The sequence below is a fragment of the Falco naumanni genome, chromosome 15 (assembly GCF_017639655.2).
Source record: "Falco naumanni isolate bFalNau1 chromosome 15, bFalNau1.pat, whole genome shotgun sequence".
NCBI classification, from domain to species: Eukaryota; Metazoa; Chordata; class Aves; order Falconiformes; family Falconidae; genus Falco; species Falco naumanni.
Window position 1 is genome coordinate 1,250,041 of NC_054068.1, and position 21,981 is coordinate 1,272,021.

At 40.0% G+C, this 21,981-nt stretch overlaps 1 protein-coding gene across 5 annotated transcripts in view; it reads right to left on the reverse strand.

Annotated features, from left to right (window-relative positions):
• NFAT5 (nuclear factor of activated T cells 5) overlaps nucleotides 1-21,981 on the reverse strand; it is a 75,846-nt gene that overhangs the window by 20,373 nt on the left and 33,492 nt on the right. For 3 of the 5 annotated variants that reach the window (XM_040614986.1, XM_040614985.1, XM_040614984.1), the window contains exons 3-6: nucleotides 14,185-14,743; nucleotides 9,114-9,306; nucleotides 4,237-4,427; nucleotides 2,132-2,304 (exon numbers count right to left, since the gene is read on the reverse strand). In XM_040614986.1, the coding sequence (XP_040470920.1) occupies nucleotides 2,132-2,304; nucleotides 4,237-4,427; nucleotides 9,114-9,306; nucleotides 14,185-14,743 (1,116 nt within the window). Of the gene's footprint in view, nucleotides 1-2,131; nucleotides 2,305-4,236; nucleotides 4,428-9,113; nucleotides 9,307-14,184; nucleotides 14,744-15,204; nucleotides 15,267-20,396; nucleotides 20,510-21,981 lie in introns of all 5 variants that reach the window. The other 2 variants (XM_040614988.1, XM_040614987.1) reach the window with 2 other exon arrangements.

Here is a 21,981-nt window from a genome sequence, read left to right on the forward strand (position 1 = left end):
GGGTAGTTTGTTTCTTTGTTTTACACTTCGAGCAATAGAGATGCTATAAAATTCCTGGGCAATCTCTTAGCAACTCATACAATTAGCAAGATTTTCTTAGCAACTGACCAAACCCCAGCTTGTTAAAAACAAACCAAATTTACTCTTCACAGTTTTGGGTTTGGGTTTGGTGGTGTTTTCTTTTTAGAACCTTATCTATGGAAGAATAGCTTGCTTCCTTCTTTCCTTCTTCCTTTCATTCTAATGGCCCTTAGCATGTCATCCCTCTCATATATTCTGCTTTTTACTCACTGCCCACATCTCAAAATGTAGCTACTGATGTTATGGGTATAAAAGGGATGCATTCAGCCATGAGAGCATGAAGACTAGAAGGGACCCTCACAAAAATACTGGAACGGCCTTACCAACAAGCTAAGCAGGAAGTGCACCAAATACACAAATTTATTTTTTTTTTTTTTTTTTTAGCTAAACAGCCTATTTTAAAATCGGTCTCTAAACCATCTCAGACTCTCAGCTTCCACTTAAAATAGCCAGTTTGGGATTGTTATACGTTTAAGAAAACACCAGATGATTTCCATTCCCATTTCTGCTATGATTTAAATAATTTTCTCTTTAACCACTAAGTTAACGATATAAACAAAATGTATACAGAAACAGCTTTTCGAAAATTTATAGAAAATGTTTTTTTCTTAAATCTGAAAATTAGGATCAGATCCTACGATGCTATACTGACTGAAATGGAGCTATGGAGACAACCATATTTCTAGCAAATGTACTTACGTATATTTCCAATAACATAAATGCATAAATCCGAGAACCCCACTAGTTTAAAAAACACTGGAAAAAGAAAGATCTAGCAAAAAACAGCAGGAGGAAGAAGAAAAAAAAAAGTGATGGGAACACCTCAAGCTGACCCTTCTGGAAAAGCCACCCAAAATCAAGCTCTTGCCTAAAGCCTAGCACACAGCTGAAGACAGGAGGAGAGTCCTCCCTTGCCTCCTCAGGACACGTCTGTGGTTATCAGCCTTTTCAGGGTTTGTGCAGAGTTCCTGCTCTCCCCAAGTCTTGCAGAGGCATTCTCTGAGAGAGTAGAATACTGGAAGGAGAGACGGGCTACATGCCACATCTGCCAAATCGCCCGTTGCCTGCAGCACTGGAATGGCACGGTGGTATCTGATGTGGAAGCTCACATGTTTTTAATTATCTCCTCTTGCAATCTGTTCTTTCACTGGCAACAAAGCTCCAGTTTCTGATGAGTTGAATAGGAGCCCTGACACAATATGTACTGACAGCATTTAGAAAAAAAACCAACACACAAAAAAAAACCCAACCAAACCACCTTTCTATACAACGGAAAGAAGACAACACAAGCAACCAGGAGCTTGCATATTCACACTGTGCTCCACGCATGGAGAAAAACCTCTTCTACCATCTTGTTCATCAAGATGTATCAATAATCCCATCAACAACCGTACTGAACACATTACCCTCTCTTTTCTCTTTGACAAATAAGCAGAAGTCCCCATAACTGGAAGTCACTGCAGACTCTACAAGCACAGGCAGCCCCTGAGGTACTGCAGTCGCCCCTGATTTCGTCTTCCCTGTTGTTCAGTGTAACTTAACCCGTCATCACAGCCATCTGTGCTCCGTGCTAAACAGAGCATTTTAGTAAAAAACTATTACAAGTTTCACTCTTGCACTGGACCAGAACAGACGCAGCTCTGGCCCAATGAACTACCACAACTGTAAAGAGCCACGCTTCCTAACTTACCAGGAGCCCTTGCTATGACCGAAAGCTGACGTGAACGTGACAATACAGAAGAGATTAAAACCCGTATCAAAAAAGTCATAGAAGTAGTTCAAAGCAAACACGACAAAAATTCCGACTTTTTAAAAGGCAAAAATTAATTTAATAAAAGATCGCAAAATTTATAACTACTTCTAAATATTGGTCAGCCATTTCACTAACACCTCATCCCAAATAAAAATCAATCCATGGGATCTTAGCCATAGCAATTCTGAAATAATCACATATTAACATCGGAGTATTTTTTTCCTCCCCAAGGCATTTTATGACAATCATACTAAAATCTAGAATCCTATAATAACAGCTTTTTATTTTGATACTTACTGCACAAAATTGGGGAAGAAGGTGTCTGAAGAGTCAAAGTTGAACCATCTTTGCGCGTGATGTTAACACGGAATACCAGCCTAGCACGTGTGCTTTTTTTCTTTGAGCCAGCAATCCCTATCCTAGCTTCAACATCAGCATTTCTCAGCTTCAGTATTCCCACACAATCAACCCTAACAACACAAAATAGTTAACAGTTTAATAGAGTTTATTAAGTTCAGCATCTTTAATCAACTAGTTACATAAACCATAAAGTCAAAACTCTTGAAGTAATTACAGAAATATTATTAGAGCAGGTTTTTTTATTTACATGAAATCTCTGGATGAGCTTTCTCATTATATAGCCTGGTTTTCAATGCAACCCTACATAATTTGGATGATGAATCACGACAGGAAGGGATATGAAAGTAGCACAAATAAAACATAAAATGCAATGTAACAAAGTAATTCTGGTAAACATTCAATTTATAATCGCAGATCTTCATTCTTCCAGTCCCGGGGCTAGATCTGGGTTTGTAGGATTATCACTACAAGACATCCTGCATACGCTTAAAGCAGTACTAGAAGAAAACCTACTGTAGTCATATTATTTTTTTATGCTCAGTGGACCTTGGAAGTGATACATCATACCATAACTGTGGTGCTATGTGAAATATATGGGTGAGAGGGAGACGCAGTGCTAACTTTCAGAAAGACATGCTAGATGCAAAATGGTTTCAAGCAATAGATAACAACAACAACAACAAAATCCAACCACCAAACAGTCTGACGTGTTAGGGAAGAAGAATATTGTAATTTTACCAATCCTTAGGCTCTACATCCAAAAAGCACAGGGACCCTCTGACATCTAATTTGACTACAATGAATTTTTGCGCTGCATGAGGGCCAGCAAGCCAACAGCTAGGGAGCAGAGGAGGAGAGGGTGATTCAGAAGGTGGCACTGGCATTACCACCATCAGAGAGGTGCTACAGCATCACTGAAATACTAGGAAGACTTCTTTTGAGACATCAAGGTATCTTTTGAGAAAACAGCCTAGGCAAAACTTTTCTTCCTAGATAACTCCAAATTCATCTTTCTAGTATCTCTATACTTACATGGTTTTACATTAACACTTGAGGACAATTATAAAATTACTCTTTAAGAGGCAGTTTCTGAACTTATCGTGGAAATATGTCCTGTATTTTAAAAAATCAAATAGATTCAGTCTACTGGCAAACTATTATCCTGCTTAAGAAGTGGACATTGTAAATTGAATAAACGTTTCTTCTCCTGAAACAAGACAAGCTTTAAGTAAAAAGTGGCAGCTTGAAACCACATACCCATTAAAAAAAAAAAAAAGTCATTCAACCAGAAAGAATACTTTGAAAGATCACTCCCTTTCTATACATTAAGATACATGTGAAAAGCCTGTAAGAGAATAATTTAATATCTGAAGTTTCTTGTGAGATCTGAAAACCACGCAGGCAGATGAACACACTTGCTCAAAAATCAGCTACTGCCATCAGACCAAGCGCAACCCTCCTCAGCAGCAGCGGAACACTGCCTACGGTCATCTGTAAAGTGTGTCCCAAACACCGCCTATACCCGACCAGACAAGCTGTGTAACAATGGCAAAGCAGGAGGCTTCCGTGAGAAAGGACTATCTGGTGGAAACGATAGAAATGGAACAAGCAAAGCAAGAGAGAAGAAAAGCCAAAGTCTAGCCTCACTAGCCACAGCTCCAGCTGTTTGGGCCAATATACTCCTTCCCCCTTCCAATTAGCAATTCTGCACTTGTTAGAAGACAAGACAACCAGCAGAATCAGCGACCAGTTTATAGTTCAACTAATGCTTGAATATGCACATTATCGATCAACCAGAACACAGAACTAATGTAACAAAGGTAATTGATACAGCTTAAGGAGACCAGATTTAAGCATTCAATATAATAAACAAATGCAGAATGCAATTTAAAAGTTTTTCTTACACACTCAGCTTCACTAAGTGCCTGGTGTGTGCCAAGATGTTCAGACATTTAGCTACCAACCAATTCCATTGAAAAAGGAAAATCAGTTTCTGAAAACAAGCTAATAAATGAAAATATTTTTTAAAAAAAGTTACTCACGCAAGTGTCATATTGCTGCTTGGGTCCAGTCCGACCTCAATAACAGTAGTTCCCTCTATATCCACTTCTTTACAGGGAGTGGTGTTTCTCCCGGTAACCCTGCAGGCCTGGTAGAACCCATGCGGCTTCACTCGACCGGAGTCATTACCCACGAATACCTGCAGCACCACCGGCTCGTTGTGACCTTCCAGCTGAAACATGGCAACACAAATTAAATACATCAATTGGCCAGAAATGCCTCTTAATTGAAACAGGAAACATTTTACGCAGCAGAATATGAAGTGACTCTGCTTCCAGTGCTGTTGGAAACAACCCTAAGGGAAGAAGCAACAAAAATCTTTCATCTAGTTTATGAACAAAATGCAAATATTTTTTATCTTTTTTCATTTGTTCTTCCATTAAAAGACAAGTCAGCATTTAATAAACTGGTTTGTTGTTTTTTTTTTAATTATTAATAATAGTTTATTTTAAACCTGCTTGAATCCCATTCGCCTTCACACAGAATTATCCTAACTTCAACTTTCAGGTCTCTTATAACCCCTTACTCCCACCCCAGCCGTGACTATTTCCCTGTCTCTTGCCAGGATCCTCCTTCCCCCCAGCACCTACATCCAGCAGGCAGCTGAGAAAGAGAACACTTGCTGTGGTTGGTTCCAGTGTTGATGAGAATTTGTTGGTCAGTGTGTATGTGCAAATCAATCAATTAGCATGCTACACTTCTAGGATCCCATCTTCATGCCAGCAGCACCTTGCAATTTTTGTGAAACCAGAATAAAACTGTCTAACACTTGCAAAACCACTGGGTGAGTCAGAACAGGGTGAGGGGGGAAGCAGAGGCAGGAATGGGATGAATGATTGCACAGCCCAACCACACAAACCTAGTTTTCCCTCAGACACCAAAATAAAAATTGGCAACTTGACATCTCCTACTTAAAGTTTATGATCAGTGTCAGGATTCACTTACTGAAACAATAAATAAAAGCTGATCAGATGTACATTTCACATAATGATTTAGCAGTCTGGTGTGCAAGCCGTAATTACCCCAGAACATGTTAGTGAAAAACGTGTTTGTTTTTGTAACATTGACATCCTAGCACGAAGGATCTGTGTCCTTCTAATGCTTTTTTCATTAGCAGAACCCCACTGTGGTGCTATATGCTAAAAATACTCTGAGGTAGAAGTAGACTTGAAGTAAAGCTGGATACTGCATTACAAAGTAACCTCTCTTACACTTTTTAGGTAATAAAGTAGTCCAAGTGAAAAAGAAACACTAGATTTCTGCCAAATTCCCAGGCCAGAGGTGGAAATTCTTTGCCACAGCATTCCACAAGGAGATAAAACACGTATTTTTCATGTTTTCATTAAGCCACAATTGTTGCTAGAGGATTTCTGGGTGACAATATTACGTTTCGTCCTAAGCCTGGGAGCCCAGTCTACTTGCAGAAAGATGCTCAATCTTTACCAGTAAGAGTTTGCAAATGAAAGCAGAATCCTCCAGAGGATCTCTTAGGGGATTAGTCCCTGACATACCTAGAAAATTAAGTTCTTAGCAAATTTGGGGGGGGAAGCAAATTTTAAAAAAAAAAGAACAAAAAAACCCGACAACCAACAAATACTGATAAAATCATAGTATGCTTCTTGTGCCCAAAAGGAGCACTTAGCTTACAGCAGACAGGTGGATTATGACTGTTACGGATGGGCAAAGCCAAAATATTTCTGGAGGTGGCCTAGCACAGGCTCCCCCACATGAACCACCCTAACAGGTCTAGTGCGTATCACTGAACTCAAAATCCAGGACAGCACTAATAAACAAGAGAGCATGAAAACAGCCAACAAGGGACTTAATTTCACCAGATGGTCAAAAGAAAGCAAAGGGCAGTAAAGGGTACTCTGACATTCCACCGTTGAATCTCTCTTGGACGGAAAGCTGAATGAACAGTCTGTGTCACATCACCAAGATCTCCTTGGCTAGAAACAGCGTCACCACAGCTAACCAGTGCGGCTTGTCTTCCCCAGTGTTCTGGTTAGAAGAAGATACTAAAGGTGCGCAAGAGCGTCTCCCATCTTCTAGATGGTAACTGCTCCAGCTTTGCAATACTGCTAGCAAGACAAGACACAAACCTGCGACTGATGGCTGGAATACCTCCGCTGACCCTCTGCAGTCAGGATAATCTTTCTTTTGCCAGACAAGTCACTCTACTACGATTCATTGATACAATTTTAAATTGCGTATCGATTGTAGACTCTCTCATTCTAAATCATCAAATAACACTGTTTTCTTTAAAGGGCCACAGAACCTGCTTCTCCTCCTCAGTCTGCTTAAGAGCGATGCAGTCGGAGTGGTCGCCCGTCACAGGTGCTGCCAGGAACAGCAACCACCAGATCTCTGCTGAACTAGCAGCATTTGTACACTGTTCATCCCCATCTTTAGAACACCCAAAAAAAAAAAAACAACCCCACAACACACAAACGAAACAAAAAGCCCTCTCTTGTCCTTTTACATATTTTTCCTACTAGCTCAGACTGCCTGAAGACCCACTGGCCCATTTCATCTGTCCAGCCCTGGCAGACTTTTACAGGCAGGGTATGAACTAGTTTGCCCACTGGTAAAGTGAGCTTGAGCTTCCAGGAATTCAGTAACACGAGACTCTTCCAAACAGAATGTTCACTGCTGGGTGCTAAAGGGTAACTGGGAAAGGAATTAAATTCAGATGAACAAAGGCCCATTAAGAAAATTCACATAAATGAGCACTAGATCACCATAGCAACAGGACTATATGAATGAATCTTTTCTTACGAAACTTTACTGGATTTCTGCATTACTCAGGAGAACTGAGCAAAGTGCCAGAGATGTTTTTAACACTGCTGAACAGGACTTTAAAGATAAATATACTTCTATACTCTGTCAGCAGCAGTCAGCAAAAATTTTAAAAGCTGTATCATAAACAAACATTTCTTTTTGGACCTGGTAAATTAGTTTGGATTGAGAACTGCTTTGCTGCCTTCTCAAAGTGGCATAACTAAGAAGAACTATGAAAGGAAATGTCTTTCACCCTTCTTATTTGTATGACAACAAATATAGTGGTCTACTCACTCAACCTGCTGGTCTCACTACTCCCAATATGACCAGTATGCCATTTGCCTCAGTTCCAGTGAGTGTGCAATGCTGGCCTGTGTTCAGTGCAGCGTCCACTCTCACATTCATACCGTGGTCGCTACAACTTCTGTGATGGTATTTGACACCAGTTCGTCTGTTTGCTTCTGGGCACGTCAAGTAAAGCCTCTCTCCTGGTAAACCTCTCTACCACCTGCGTTCGGAAACCTTAACAAGTACAGTCCTCAAGTTCTTCCATTGCTTCCACCAGGCTATGCAGCCATCCTTGCAGATGGACAGATGGCTGAAACCTTTCATGCCAGGCGAGGTCTGTGTGCAGGATGCTCCTGTTCACTACCTATAGAAAGCATCATCTATTGTCTTCCCAGTCAGGCGGTCTGTAACAGATACCAAACCAGCCCTGAACTTCCTCCTCTGCTCTCAACAGGCCAGTCTCCAATCTCGTGCTGGAGGTCTGCACAGTCGGGGAGCTCCCTACGATATGTGACTTCCTTTTTTCTTCCTAAACAGCTGGTGCACATCCACAGCTGTGTTCCAGCAGCGCACGCTACCTCAGGTCTCTGTGATTCCAGTCAAGTCACAGCCCTGTGACTACACAAGGGAAGAAACCAGACCTGCAAATTCACACTCTGTGCGTTAGCGTGCAGTCACTGGAGGACAGCCTTCGCGCCTTCTCCCTTCTGAGCAGCAGTGTGAAAGATCTCTTTGTGGCTGGCTTCCTTGTGTTTCTCCCCTATTTGTAGTTCCTCTTTTACTTCCAGGCTTTGGTCCCCATCTTCTGACGAACTTACAGTAAAGCCCTCTTCACCAGCCTGGCAAGCACAATCCTGAACAATTTTTTCCCCTCTTTGAATAAAGATGAATTACATCAGTCGTCCTTTCCTCCCCTCCAAATGAAGCAAGACAAAGAAACCAAATGCTCGCTGGAGAAACCAGCTATGCAGCCAGGCCCTGGCTTCCCGACTGCATCTGCTCCATCCAGATCCTTCCCCTTGATCAGAAGGATGAAGGACACCATTCAGCCCTGTGTGCCGCTCACCCCTGCCTCAGAGCAAGTGATCATCAACACCTCAACTTCAGGTCACCGAAGTCTATACGGGAAACGGGCTGCATTTGTTACAAGTGCATACAACCGCTTCACCTTTCCTTCCCCTCATTCTCCAGTTTTACTAGTCCCATGTACTTCAATACAGCTAACCACACTGAGCAGTATGACCCATAAACTACACCTCAGTCAGATGTTTACAACTCTGCTTGAAAGACAGACACTGGATATGTGGATTCAAATACTTCTCACTAAAAAAAAAAAAAAACCCAAAAAATAAAAATAAAATAAACAGCCCCACTTTTATATTTTTAAATGAAAACTACTTTTATGTCCTTACCAAAAAGGCATAATGACGACCCACTGTCATCAGCAATCAAACAGTTACAGCATTTCACTATCCTAGTTTTGTACGCTTCAAGTGTCTATTTACACCGTTTGTGGAATTGTAGCCTAACAGGACACACATCACAGATCATATATCACTGTCTCGACACAGATTCCTTCCTCCTGTAACTTTGTGATGAAAGTAAGGCTTCTTACTACCAGCACAAAGAGATACAGTACAGTCTCTACAGCAAAGACACTACAAAGTCTCCCCCCTTTCCTCTAAAAATAGCGATCTAAAAATAGCCTGTCTGAACTGAACCAGCTCCCATTCTGCTGAAGCATCCCTTGGGAAGGAGCCCCCACATCACCTAACACCAAGCAGCCTACCTTCACAGTCGGAAAGCCTTGTTGTGTCCGGTCTTTCACCGAGCCTCGGCTGCCTTCAGTCAGGTAACGAGCCCTGTGCTGGGTTTCCGGCTGTACCAATATCTTCAGCTCTTTCCCCTCACTCTTGGTCGGATACTGACCACACAACATTGGGGTCTTCTTCCCTCCAGCTCCTTTCTGGTTCTCTGATGCTCTGGGAAGTCAAAGCAGACCATTAAAAAGATGTCATAAGCAGCTCCCCAATAAAACCAAACTAATTCGCAGAAAAGCTAAAAAGATAAAAAGTGTATATTAATGGATAGAAGATTTATAGCTGAGATTAAACTTTGGAATTCTCTTTCTGACAGAGAAGGAAACCTGCAGGATGAAGAGGAACAGTGCTTCCCTGCCTCCTCCATCCAGTGCAAATATGAACTGCTTTTCAGAGAGTAAACGTAAAGGGAAAAGCAATTAGCATTAAACTGTTAACAAACAGAAGGCAGCTCATAACCTGCTTTTTCATAGTATATGATACAGCCTGATATTATCTGAACAAGCTGTTTCGCTTCTGTAACAAATATACATATGTACACACACACACTGAAAATGGATTTAAGGTTAAATGATACTTCTTTAAACAGGAAAACAGCCTCATGCCTGTCTCCAGCTGAACTTGCATATCCATGCAAACTCAAACATTAATTTCTGTCAAAACAGATTGATAAATTTATGTAAAAACCAAATTAGTTATTATAAAAAGCTCTGACATAATTGCACCAATTTTAAATCTGCAATGTATGCAAAAAGACTTTTTCAGGTGCATACCTCAAGATGTACTCTATCTTGTGTTCAGTTCCATAATTAAAACCTGAATGAAGAAGCCCTCCAAAGTATAACATCACGTGATCAATTTTGCATTCACTTTAAAGCACAATGGAAAAAGACTCTTGATCTTGTACAGAGCAGGTTTATATAATGAACTTGAAGTCTAATAAACTCATTTAACACTACCAAATGTAAACATGCCATGGTAAAAGGTACAGGCAGAAAAAGGGCTCAATGAATGTATGCAAATGTAGTATTTTTTTACTACCAAAAGTAGTTTCTAACCACTAATGGTTCTGAAGAAAGCAGTTGAAAATAACAGGTGTGAATTGCTTAAAAAACAAATCCTGTTTCCATGTGCAACATAGGGAAGTAATTTACCAGGAGTTTTACTTCTCAGCGAGAAGGGCAAAGAAATGCTTTTTCTTCAAAACAGTTTACTGAGAGCTCTGCCACTGCATGAGTTTTTTGCTGCCCTCAAGGCTGGGGTAACCTGTAGCACACTCCTCCCAATTACCAGGTGATTTATACTAACAAAACCAGCACCTTTCCTAAAACTCGTCCTGCGCAAGGCCACTAGCAAGCACACGCTTCCGCGCCGCCCCCGGCCCCCGCGCAGCCTGGCCCAGCACCTGCAGAAGCAGGAATCTCAGACCCCCGAAGGTCCTATCGGTCACGCTCGTCTCTCTGCTCAGCCTTCCAAAACCTCTTCATGCACGTAGCAAAGGGTGAAAATGGACGTTACTGAGCCGTTAGGAGGTCTGTGCTTTGTATGAATTTCATTCAGGTGTTTCTGCTGGTGCGGGTTAACCAGTTCACCACGGGCCGCCCAGTGAGCCTGCTGCTCCGCCAGCCGAGCCCAGCGGGGATGCCCGGCGCGTGACCCTGCGCAGCCCTGCCTGCCCTGCACACTACCTCCAACTAAATAACAGCAGAGAGGCAGGATCTAGATTTTAAAAAAAGCCTAGTATAAAAAAAAAAAACCTGCAAGGGTACCATTTTTCTGCCAAGGAGTTCCAATTACTCTGCCACAGTTTAGTCAAACAGGCTGTTTAAAAAAATAATAAAAATGCTATAGGAAAACATATCTTCTTTTAGGAAAAGGGACAAAATTCTTCTTCAGTGTAGCATATACAAAACCTGTGATACGCTAATCAACACCACTATGCTCTTTGCTTCTGTACAAGTTAAGCAAAAACACTAATCAAACCCAAGCTTGTTAGATAATCACTTTCTCTGCTCTTCCTGTCAGGACGTTACTCCAAGGGACTAGTAATTAAAAGGAATACATTTAGGAACTTTCAGTGACTATCTTCTTTTTCTTGGACAGAATTTATATCACACCTCTACTATCTATTTGCTTCCCTCGGGGAACGCGAGAAGGAATGCTGGGCCACCTCAGCTCCTGCAAACACCTGCTGCGCTGGGACCCGCGTCTCCTGCACCTCCCAGGCAGCCCCAGCACCGCGGCGCCGCTGGAGAGCACTGGGTGGGAAGACACGGCAGGAATTGCTTGGTCTGACCTTGCCACACTTGGAAGTTTCAGCTCCATAAATTACTGTGGAAGACTGAGATATTGAATTTTGAAGGGAAGCACTAGAGCAGGGGCCACCACAATGCAATTCACTTCTAACGCTCCAAATGTCAAGTTTTAGCAGTGTGACATCACACTCCAGCTCTCAAGCACAGCTCCGTTTCCCTGAGAGCACTTTACTCCTAAACCCCAAGTTACTTTAATTGTCAACTTACTAATATTTTATACATTCTCATATGTATACGTTTGCATCAGCAAAGAGATGCTACCTAACAATTATTTGGCAAGTCTTCCCTGTAAACCTAAGTAAACCTAATCATTACTTTCAATCAGATTAGCTGAACGTGAAAGCAACTGTAAAGCCTTCACCGGACCTTCTCGGTGGTCTTTCTTCTCAAGTCACAAGGATATATCATCTACACATGCTTTATATTCAGTTTATTTATAATACTAATATTCACGCACATACAAATAGTGAAACACTTTGTACACACACACATTTATTTATTAGCTTAACTGTTACCAGGCGTCTCCTCAAAGCTAGCACTTCTTTGCTAAAAGAGAAACATAAGTGGCAAACCCCACGATTCTATTAAACCAGATTTCCTGAGTTAATGTTTGCCTGGTCCTGCACTGGCATCAGGGCTGTTCCCAGTGAAGATCTGAAAGTGAAAGTAAGACCAAGCATGTTGGAAATCTCAGACATTTTGCCCTAAATCACCACCAATTCATTAATTTCTAAAAAGGCTTTCACAAATCCCAATAGTTTCTGCAGGAATACACTCTTTTCTTCCTAGGTTTTAAAGACAACTGACCAGAAGTCTCTTTTGAGGCAAATGCTATTTCCACTTCACAAATCAGCAAGGGTGCTCCCTTGCTCTTTTCTTAAAGCCAGAAGTAAATGAATTCCCTTGGCTGAACTCCATCAGGCTGGAAAGTTAAAAAAAAGAAGTCACTACTGTGACCTAGATTTGTAATGCTGAATCTCCATATTCCAACTGGAAAATTAAATTTTATCCTGTCTTGGCCATTTCGTATCCCACCGCTTTTAGGATAATTCTGTTGAGTAAGAGTTTTTGCTGCATTTCTACCTAGCCTGTACACAACCCATCAGGAACAAAATTCCGCCTGCCTGCCGCTGCGTTCACAGAGTATGGCTGGCAGTACCCACCAACACTCACTGGTTAGCCCCTAGTGTTTTAGGGAATGTTACAATCTTGTGATGTTTTAGGTTGGGATCGTACGTATTGTTCCAGAGTTTACTAAATCTCCCTTTCCTGTCCAGAAATCACATTTACAGTCACACAGTTCTTGCCTTTTGATAGAAGTTTCTTCCCTTTTGTAAGGGAGAGCGTGACCTCCTTTGGGCTGGCTGGAGGCAGCTTCCTAGTTCCAAGCAGCTGCTTTGCATATGTTAATTTGCTTCTTCAGTTCTACCATGTACTAATGTTTTACTTTATTACCAATTTCAGCTGGTGAAAACGACACGCTGGACAACTGCAGTCAAGCTCAGAGTGGTTGACTCTAACCTCCACCCCCTTAGAGTGGAGGGAGACACCCAAAGACCCAGCGGTCCGAGGGGACAGGAGTGGGTGGCAGAGCCAACGCGCCTGGTACCAGCCAGCTCTGCTCCTCCCGACGCGGTGCACAGGCTGGCAGGCAGCAGCAGCACACTCTGGAGAGTTTCTCAGAATCACTTACAATGAAATTTTAAGTATGGAACTGCAATGACCCTGGGAATACAGACTCCAGGCTCTTTCCCTTTGGAATATGAGAAGTTCATAATCTTTCCCATCAGTCAAATTTTAATATTCACCATTACCGTGATGAACATTAGAACGTACTGCAAGCACATACATAAAAGTAAAACCAAACAAAATATACTCCCCCCCCCAAAAAAAAAAAGCCAAATCTATCCTCTTTACCATCTTAAAAGTACTAAAGAAGCCACAAGTTAAAAAATAAAATCAAAAAATGTATCAACACGCTATTGTAAACTGATGGATTTTCTCCTCTTTAAGCAACTACTGAAATGCATTTAGTGAAGAGTGTGAAGTGGGAGAGATGAGAGACCACCACCCAGGCGTGCCCACGTACAGACACACGCATGCACACAACCCAGAAGCACAGAGAGAAACAGGATCAGAGATTTATTTCTGAAAAAATCAAATACAGAAGTGAATTCACAAGAAAAAAACAAAATTTGGTTCACATTTTATAAAAAGTAAAGCATGTGTTAATTTAAATGATGAGAAATCCTAACAAGCCATTAACTTCTACTTCCATCTCTCTATTTGGTAAATAGAGAGACTAACAGAAGCAGCTGAAGTGTACAGACTGAAATCCTCACATAAAATCCTGCAAAAAAACATTAAGATGTAGGGTGCATCCATTCCGCTTCTGCCTTTCTTTTTGAATACGTTTGCATTGCCATTTTATAAATGGAATTGCACAATCTTTTAGGAATTTCACTTAAACAAGAACATAGATGAGCTCATCAGCGCTGCGTCCAATTGTTGCACGAAGTTTAGCTTTATCTTCTAAATAAAGATTAACAAGTCTAATGAGAACTTATGGACACAAAAGGGAACAGCAGAGAAGGGAAGGGATTTATGTGAGAACCTGAGCAGAACACTTGACGGGGCACGGGGGGAGTTTTATTAGTTTGGTTTTACATATGGTGATAGGACTTTTTTTTAAAAAAAAAAAAAAAAAAAAAAAGCAGATACCAACCCATTTCCTGCTTTTGAGTTGCCTTTGCTGTCCGTGCTGAGCTGAGAAAGGACATAGTGAGGCGCTTTGGCACTGTCGGCATCAAATATATCCATGTTGGACTCTTCACAATCTCGACGTTTGATCCCTGGCCTCTGCTTTGGATTTCGTTTGCGTGATTTACGTGGCACCTCAGTGTTATCATTGTAGGAACTGGTACTCATGTTACTGAAGTTGGAGGGTGAATCCTCCATCCACATACTGCAGCTCTGTTCTGACTCCAATCCACACCCCTCATCCTGGCAGGACATCCGACTGTTGTCCAGCAAGTCCTCAGGTGGTGGCGAGATGTACAGGACTGTGTGTCTCTTCGGCGTCGACTGCTGCTGCTGGACTGTGTTACTGGTTAACTGCTTTTCACTTACCCCTCTGGTACTTACCCCCACGGCTGAGGAGCAGCTCTCCACTTGCATAGCCTTGCTGTCGGTGACTGAGGTAGAGTAAATGGTAGGACTGGAAGAGGTGGTAAAGGAGCTGCAAGCACCGCCCATGGAGGAAGAGGAAGGAGCTGAAGAAGCATCTGCGGTGTATAATTCAGAAGTAAATACAAGATACATGGTTCTGTGTGTGCTGGCTATAGCAGTCCCATTGAAATAAAGAGATTTATGAACCGATTTCTTTCCCCCAACAAATATTTGGAATTTGGTTAAGTTTTAGAATGTAAATGCTTAAAGCAATACAGCCTAACTAATACAGTACTTTGGAAATGTCCAAATAAGACTTAGTATGATCCACAGTAATCGACTTTTTTAAAACTTAATGTTAATTCGTAAAAATGGCTGCAAGTAAACAGAGCTTTCATTGCCTCAGCTGGACTAATTATTTGTGTAGAAGCCATTTCATCTAAAATAATGGAAGCCCCAATGCAAAATGCTTATAATCCACATTCAATGCCAATTAAACCATTTATTGTTGGAAAATTTTATTTTTGAAAAAGACGGGACTGTGCTTAGCCACAAAATATTAAAATAAGTTTCTAACCTATGAAGCAGAGAACTACAGGTCATTTTTAATGCAGACACTCCCTGCTTCAGAGGCAAATCCTGGAATAAAAATATGAGAAAATAAATGAGAAAAAGAGCTGCTGATTATTCCATCATAAATGAGAAATAAAATATAAAATCAACTGAGTTGGTAGGCAAAATGGAACTGGTATCAGTCACTATGACACAGCTGTTTATTTTGAAGGTTCCAAACAGGGATGAAATATCAGTATTGGTGACATGCTGGTACGAGAGGACATGAAATTTCTGTAATTTGACTCTTTCAGTCACCAAGACTGATTTCTCTCAGACTTCATTAGCCAAGTCCCTTATGCACAGAGACATAGCTTGGGACAGACCTCTGAAAAATTTGTATTAAGCAGGATATTTTAAACAATGTGATTATAACTTCTCCAGAGGTCGCACGGATCAATCTTTTAGATTGTTTTAGAAATGTGAAAGGACAGCTAGATTATTAAAGCAAAACCCTGAAGATTTCTGGAGAACAACATAATCATTTCCACTCAAGTATTTTAATGGACAAATCAACTGAAAACACAGACTAAAACATTTCGGAGAAAGCAGTACAGACAATCATAGGTCTTTACTTATTTATTTAAATCAGCTGTAGCTCACTGAGAAATAACTAACAATTTTATATTCAGATTTAAGCTTCCTAGGGGCGAGACTGTTTTCTGTGTTTCTGCACTGTTGACCACATCTTACGCAATAAACCAGAACCACAGAAGTAATCTAATTTTGGCAAAAATTTGTATATAATACATATACATAATTATACAAAGTGTTTGTTCAGCTAGTTACTGGTGTCATAGATGTAAAACCTATTAAGAGGAACATGATGTTTTCATTGTTCTTGTTTAGGATTTAAAATCCAAAATATTGTATTAATGTCTCATCTCAAAGGTTTAGAGATAGTTCAACTATTTTATCCAATTTAAGCTATTTAAAAGTAACAGAATAAAGTATGTTCAGCCATGATATAGATATATAGATGAATCTACCCATATATACACATATATAACTAACAGCGAAACTTAGCAAACCATCCTATAAATCAGCCTACTTGTGATTACTGGGGCTATCAATGACTGATGATAAAAGAATTTTTAAACTGTTACTGTTTCTTACAGCTTTCCTGTGCTAAATTAGTTTAAAAGCAAATCTACACTTCAGATTGTAAAATTTAGCGGTCATTACAGTTTATCAATAAACTATTCTGCTATTGTCTTCATAGGAAGTCCCTTCCCCGAACCTCCCAATGAAGCAGGAGCAGATGAATGATACCAGTTCCATTTTCCAGTTTGTTCTTTGGCAAATATAGTGGCTGAAATTGGAGAATTCAGTCACTTTGAACTGCATTCCAATTTAAAGGCAAATTTATCCTTTCTATATCATGCATTAATGCAATGCTTTTTTCAAAAACATTTATATTATAGGATTGGCAAGAACTATTAAATCTAAATATTAATTTCAGTGACAATATTTAGGAGCTGATTTGCAGCCACTTTGAGTTGAGAAAGATTGTTGCTCTTTGGGATATTTGTTTTGTTAAAATAGAATTAGATTCCATTCATCATTTATACACTCTAACAGAAACAAACAGAAATATGCAGCATGCCTACAGCATATATGCTGCATGCAAGTGTTTGCAAATGGAACACATAGAGCACACAGCAGTAATGCTGCAGAACTGGATTACTGAACAGCAATATTTCCCCCATTTAAAATTAATTCTTCTTTTAACAGATTAAACTCAGTATCATGCACAGTACAACGCAGTGTATGCACATCTCATGTTTGCCTGTGCATGACAAAGACTTTGACAAATAAATAATTATGTACATTGAACCAAGCAGCAGAGCTCTAGAATTGGAAGATCCTTCCTCCAATAGATCAGTATCAAAGATTTCTCTTTTTGCAGCAAATACCGGGAATGTTTTAGAAAGGTCTTTTAAAAGACCTAGAAGCAAAACTTGAAGTGACAATCCATACACAGCTCTGCACTAGAACGGGTATGCCAAGCACTGATCATACCCTGCTTATCAAATGGTTCCACGCATATTCTGTCCAGAAATGCAACAACTGTACTTTTCCCTCACTTTCCTAGAAAAAATAAAATTAGAAATAAATCACTAAACAAAATGCTTTTCAGTATAAGCATAAAAGAGCTGATAACGGTATCATTATTTTAGGGTACAGCATTATGTAATATATATGTTGCTATCATTATTGCTATCCTAAACAATTTCTCCTTAATTTCCCCCCTAAAAGTTAAAAAGCCATGTATGTGTATGAATATGTGTATAGTTGTTATCTTTATACATTTAAAAGGGAAAGAAATACTGTCCATTATAAATTGGTTATACTCTCCTCCATTTACCAGAGACACCCCTGTGCAACAATAAGATTATCAAAACAGTATCAAGCTACACAGTAATGGCAAAAAAGCCCCTCTCTTTAGCTTTATATATCCTCAAATGAATGCCATTACCATCTATAAACGTGCAACTGTTTTAAAGCACGTACAGGCCAGTGTCTTCTCTATTATTAGAATTAAAAAGAGGTAAGAACGTATGGCATATTACAGCCAATTAAATAAACTGGTTATATTAGAACAATCAAACATACGCATTTAAAATCTATTTGGGGGGATAAGTTAACGTGTTACTAAAGCAATTACTAAGTTATGCAAAGAAACATAGTAGAATTTATGTTCTCTCAGAGTCCACAGGCCTTTAGCCAACTTGTCTTCCTTTGAACTAATAAGTAAATAAATGGGGTAGACCAAATAAGAGTTCACATATACTGTAATGAATAAACCACTGCATGTTTTACGTGGCTCTCATTTTTATTTATTTATTTATTCTAAAGCCAGTGACAACACATGCATATCTGGTACCCAAAGGAGATCTCTTGGTTGAATGTGCTGCGTTATTTTTGCGGGGGGGGGGGGGGGGGGGGGGGGGGGGGGGGGAGTTTACTTTAAAGTTTTCAGTAATTCAAACTTGACTGGTATTGCTTCAAAAGGTGAAAGGACTTTGCAGTTCCTGATTTTGAGGAATGATGTTTTCCCCCACATGCAAATAATAAACAAAATACAACCAGTGGACATCCAGTGTGAGGAGTGTAGCTGGTCGCTGGTCTGTCAGGTTAGAGTGGAAACATACACACGCCTTTTCCCAGTTTAAGCATTTCTTTTATTTGAGGTTACTTTCTTTAGACACATATTAATGGGAATTGTTACAGGTGGCTTTTTCATTTGCAATTCAACAGTGCTTGCAATAACAAACATATAGTTTAAATGAGTATGTACATTTTGAAATAGAAGACTGAATATTTTTTAACACAGCCTCAAAAATTGTTTTTGGAGCAACAACACTGAATAGAAGCCAAGTGCATGTTATGGCAAGTATGCAGCCACAGTATTGTAAATGGAACGTGCACCAGCATCACAAGGTGGTTTGTTAGGGTTTTTTTCCTTTTTCTTAATAAAAAAAAAAGAGAGAGAAAAGAAAACTACTTTCACACTAGAGCAACTTTGATCACTGTTGAAACTAAACCTCCTGAATCTATTCATTGCCGTCACTGTAACATTAAGGTAGTTGAAATAAGTAATTCAGAATTTGTCACCTGTCCTACAAGCTTTTTTTCTCCAAGGCAGGCAGAATGGTATCAAACAATTAGGCATAAGGAAGTCCTGGTTCTGTTTTGCACATCAATAATAACCAATTCTGCAATGTGCAAATGAAAGACAGAAAATAACCAAGAACAAAACTAGGTGATTAGTGCCGGAGTTCCAAATGCAAATAAAGATAAGTAATTACTCTGCACCACTCCTGGGAAGACTAAATTTCAAGGAAATTCCAGTTGTTCGTGATACCAGTCATTTGTACACTGGCTTCCCAGAAAGTCTAAAAAGGTGGCCTACTGCTCCCAAAACATTTACCTCTTTCAGGCAGTGAACAGATTTACATTCACAACCAACAGACTGCATAATTCAGGTTCTTTCTGAAAATAAAAAGCAGCCAAAAAGCAGGCAGTGGGAGAAGGGATGCAACACACGTGACACAAATGCACGCTGCTAAAAAATCACAGGCTGATATATCATCAGAGACTAAAGGAACACAGAGCAAAGAGCATCCCCATGAGCAAATCAGTGCAGTCTTTTTCTTTTCAGTAACATAGAGCATTGTACAAAGAAACTGTATTACCTCCTGAGTTAGCAACTAAGGCAATGATACATATTTCTATATCCTATTATCTTGTGAAGTCAAACAAGGCATTCAGCCTCTAAAAAAGGTCTGAAATGCAGGAGAAAGAAGAAAAAAATAAAATCGCTGCTTGGCATTGAAGGAGTCTTGTCTTTAGATACTTAGGTGGAGCCAATCCTGAAATCCTTGTTCATTCTTTCCAAAGAGATCCTTAACTACAACAAGGATTACCAAGTCCTCAAAAAGAAACAAATAGCCTCCTGATGACTTTTTATTTATTTATTTTATTGCAGCTGGAGTGCAAACCAAGTCATTTCCCAGACTGGAAAGCTTAACATTGTCAACACAAATAAAGAGGAGATATTTTTGTTTTCACCAGTTTTTCAGCCACCTGTGCATGAACAGCCAGGACTAGCAAAGACCTATTAAAGAACTCGCCTGTTTCTCAGAACCTAGCCTGTATCCCGTGTGATCCCCTACACTATGTTCAGAAAACAAGTGTCAAAAATGAAGACTCACCACACAGGGTGAGGTTTAGGTGGTGTACAAGCTTAATATATGAATTATACCCATTTATTATATTTGTTAATTTATCTAACATGTCATACTCTTGATAAGACTTTTGTGTATTAGTTTGGTTTATTTGAACCACTGGACACAGAAGCACAATTTCAGAACAAAACCAGAAGGATACTACGTGCAAAATTTCCACCATGAACTTACAAAGTGGCTGCAAACCTGCTTTCAATACCTCACATGCCAAACTTGGGTTTCTACTTTTCTTCTTCTTTTATTACTGATGTAATGTCAAAAACTTTTCCAAAAAGTTTAGTTTCAAACCAGTATCAATCCACTATTTAGAAATAAATAATTAAAAAAAAAGAAAACAAAAAAAAAGGAAAAAAAAAAGAAAGAAAGAAAAAAGAGACTTATGAAGAAGTCTGAAAACAAGACCGACCTATACCCTGGGTGAGATTGGATGGGTTAAGTGTCTCTGGCACTATTTGTCTTCACTATTGACAGACACTGTCACACAACCCACCACTCGATGCCTGTCTCTGAATGGCGAAGCTAGAATGCAAGTTAAGTGTATTAATAGAGAAAAAAACTAGCATCCCAGCAAATATAATAAAGCAATCCAATTCACCAGTTATTAAAAACACTCAGATTCAAGATAGGTAGGTTAATTTAATTTACATTAAGCCCCAGTGTAAATTCCCCTTACATTCACATGCTGAACCAAGCAGTGTATTATACTTCGGGTAAATACATCAATCAATCAGGTTTTGTTTGTTATAAATGACATCTGTTATTAAATTAACACTCAGGTTTAGATATCTAAGTAGAACTTTTGTTAGTGGCTCACGCACACCAATTCCATGTATCTTAGATCCTTCCCAACTCGGGGCGATAACTCGCTGCATCCAAGCAAGTCAGAACTCTAGGACCCTCAGCTGCTCTCCTCAAGCTCTACTGTCACCTCCTCAGCCCGTGACTCTGAAAGAGTGAGTGTATGTCGATGTCAGGATTTATGGATCTGACAAAAGAACACTTCAATTTAAGAAACAGACTCTTGTTCTTTAGATACATGGTTGTTTTTTTCCCCTAGGAAATTCAGAAGTCCACCTGGCCTTCACAAAGTCTTAAATGCTGCTACTGCAAGGAGGTGCCCAAAGAATAGCACAGTAGAACTGTTCTCTGTGTGCCCTTCACTGGCTTGGTTTTTCATTATTCATTAAGGAACAAGGAATTCTCTCATTGCAAAGTAATTCTTAAGCCTTTTCGATGTAAGAATAGGAGCCACTTAATGCAAGAATTTGCCATTAAAAAAATCTCTCAGAATGGTAACACAGCTTGTGTTTGATGGAGCAGTTCTGGAAAATTCGGTTTACTGACTGTATGAGATTCAGGAAGACTGAAAATGAACTTTAGAAGAAAAGCGATGGTCCAGAGTACATCAATATAATCCTTTATAGGTTATTATAAGGAAGCTCTGCTCAAAGCAGAAGAGCAGCTACATGCTCAGTGCATGCACAATCCCACACAACTACGATGTCTCAACTGAATTTACACAGAACACATCTAAAAAGTTTCCATTGAAAGGAAACAGTAAGAGAAATCCTTTTCTTTCCCATTTCCTAACAATGGCTTCTCATCAGCCGACAGCTCAGCATGATGAAGGAACCTTTCCACTGCCCTGAGCCATAGCTCATCACAGCCCGGACTCTCCCAGACTAACGCAATCCAGCTCCACCACAGCTCTCCTGGGCACACACTTGCCAGGAGCAGGAGTGAAACTTGTTCACATATGTGTTAGCACTAACGAGCCAGAGTGGGTACGGCACTGTACTCATACACAGTTATCAGGAAGATGCATTTTTAAAGAGCATTAGGATCTGGTTTAAATTGATTCTGTAAGAAAGAAGTATTTGACACATGACTGAAGCAAGCACACTGCAGAGAGAAATCCCTGGAAGACATCCTCCTAGGAAATTACAGGAAGGCATTTCCAGCTGGGAGGGCGGTGGGAAAAGGAAGGGAAA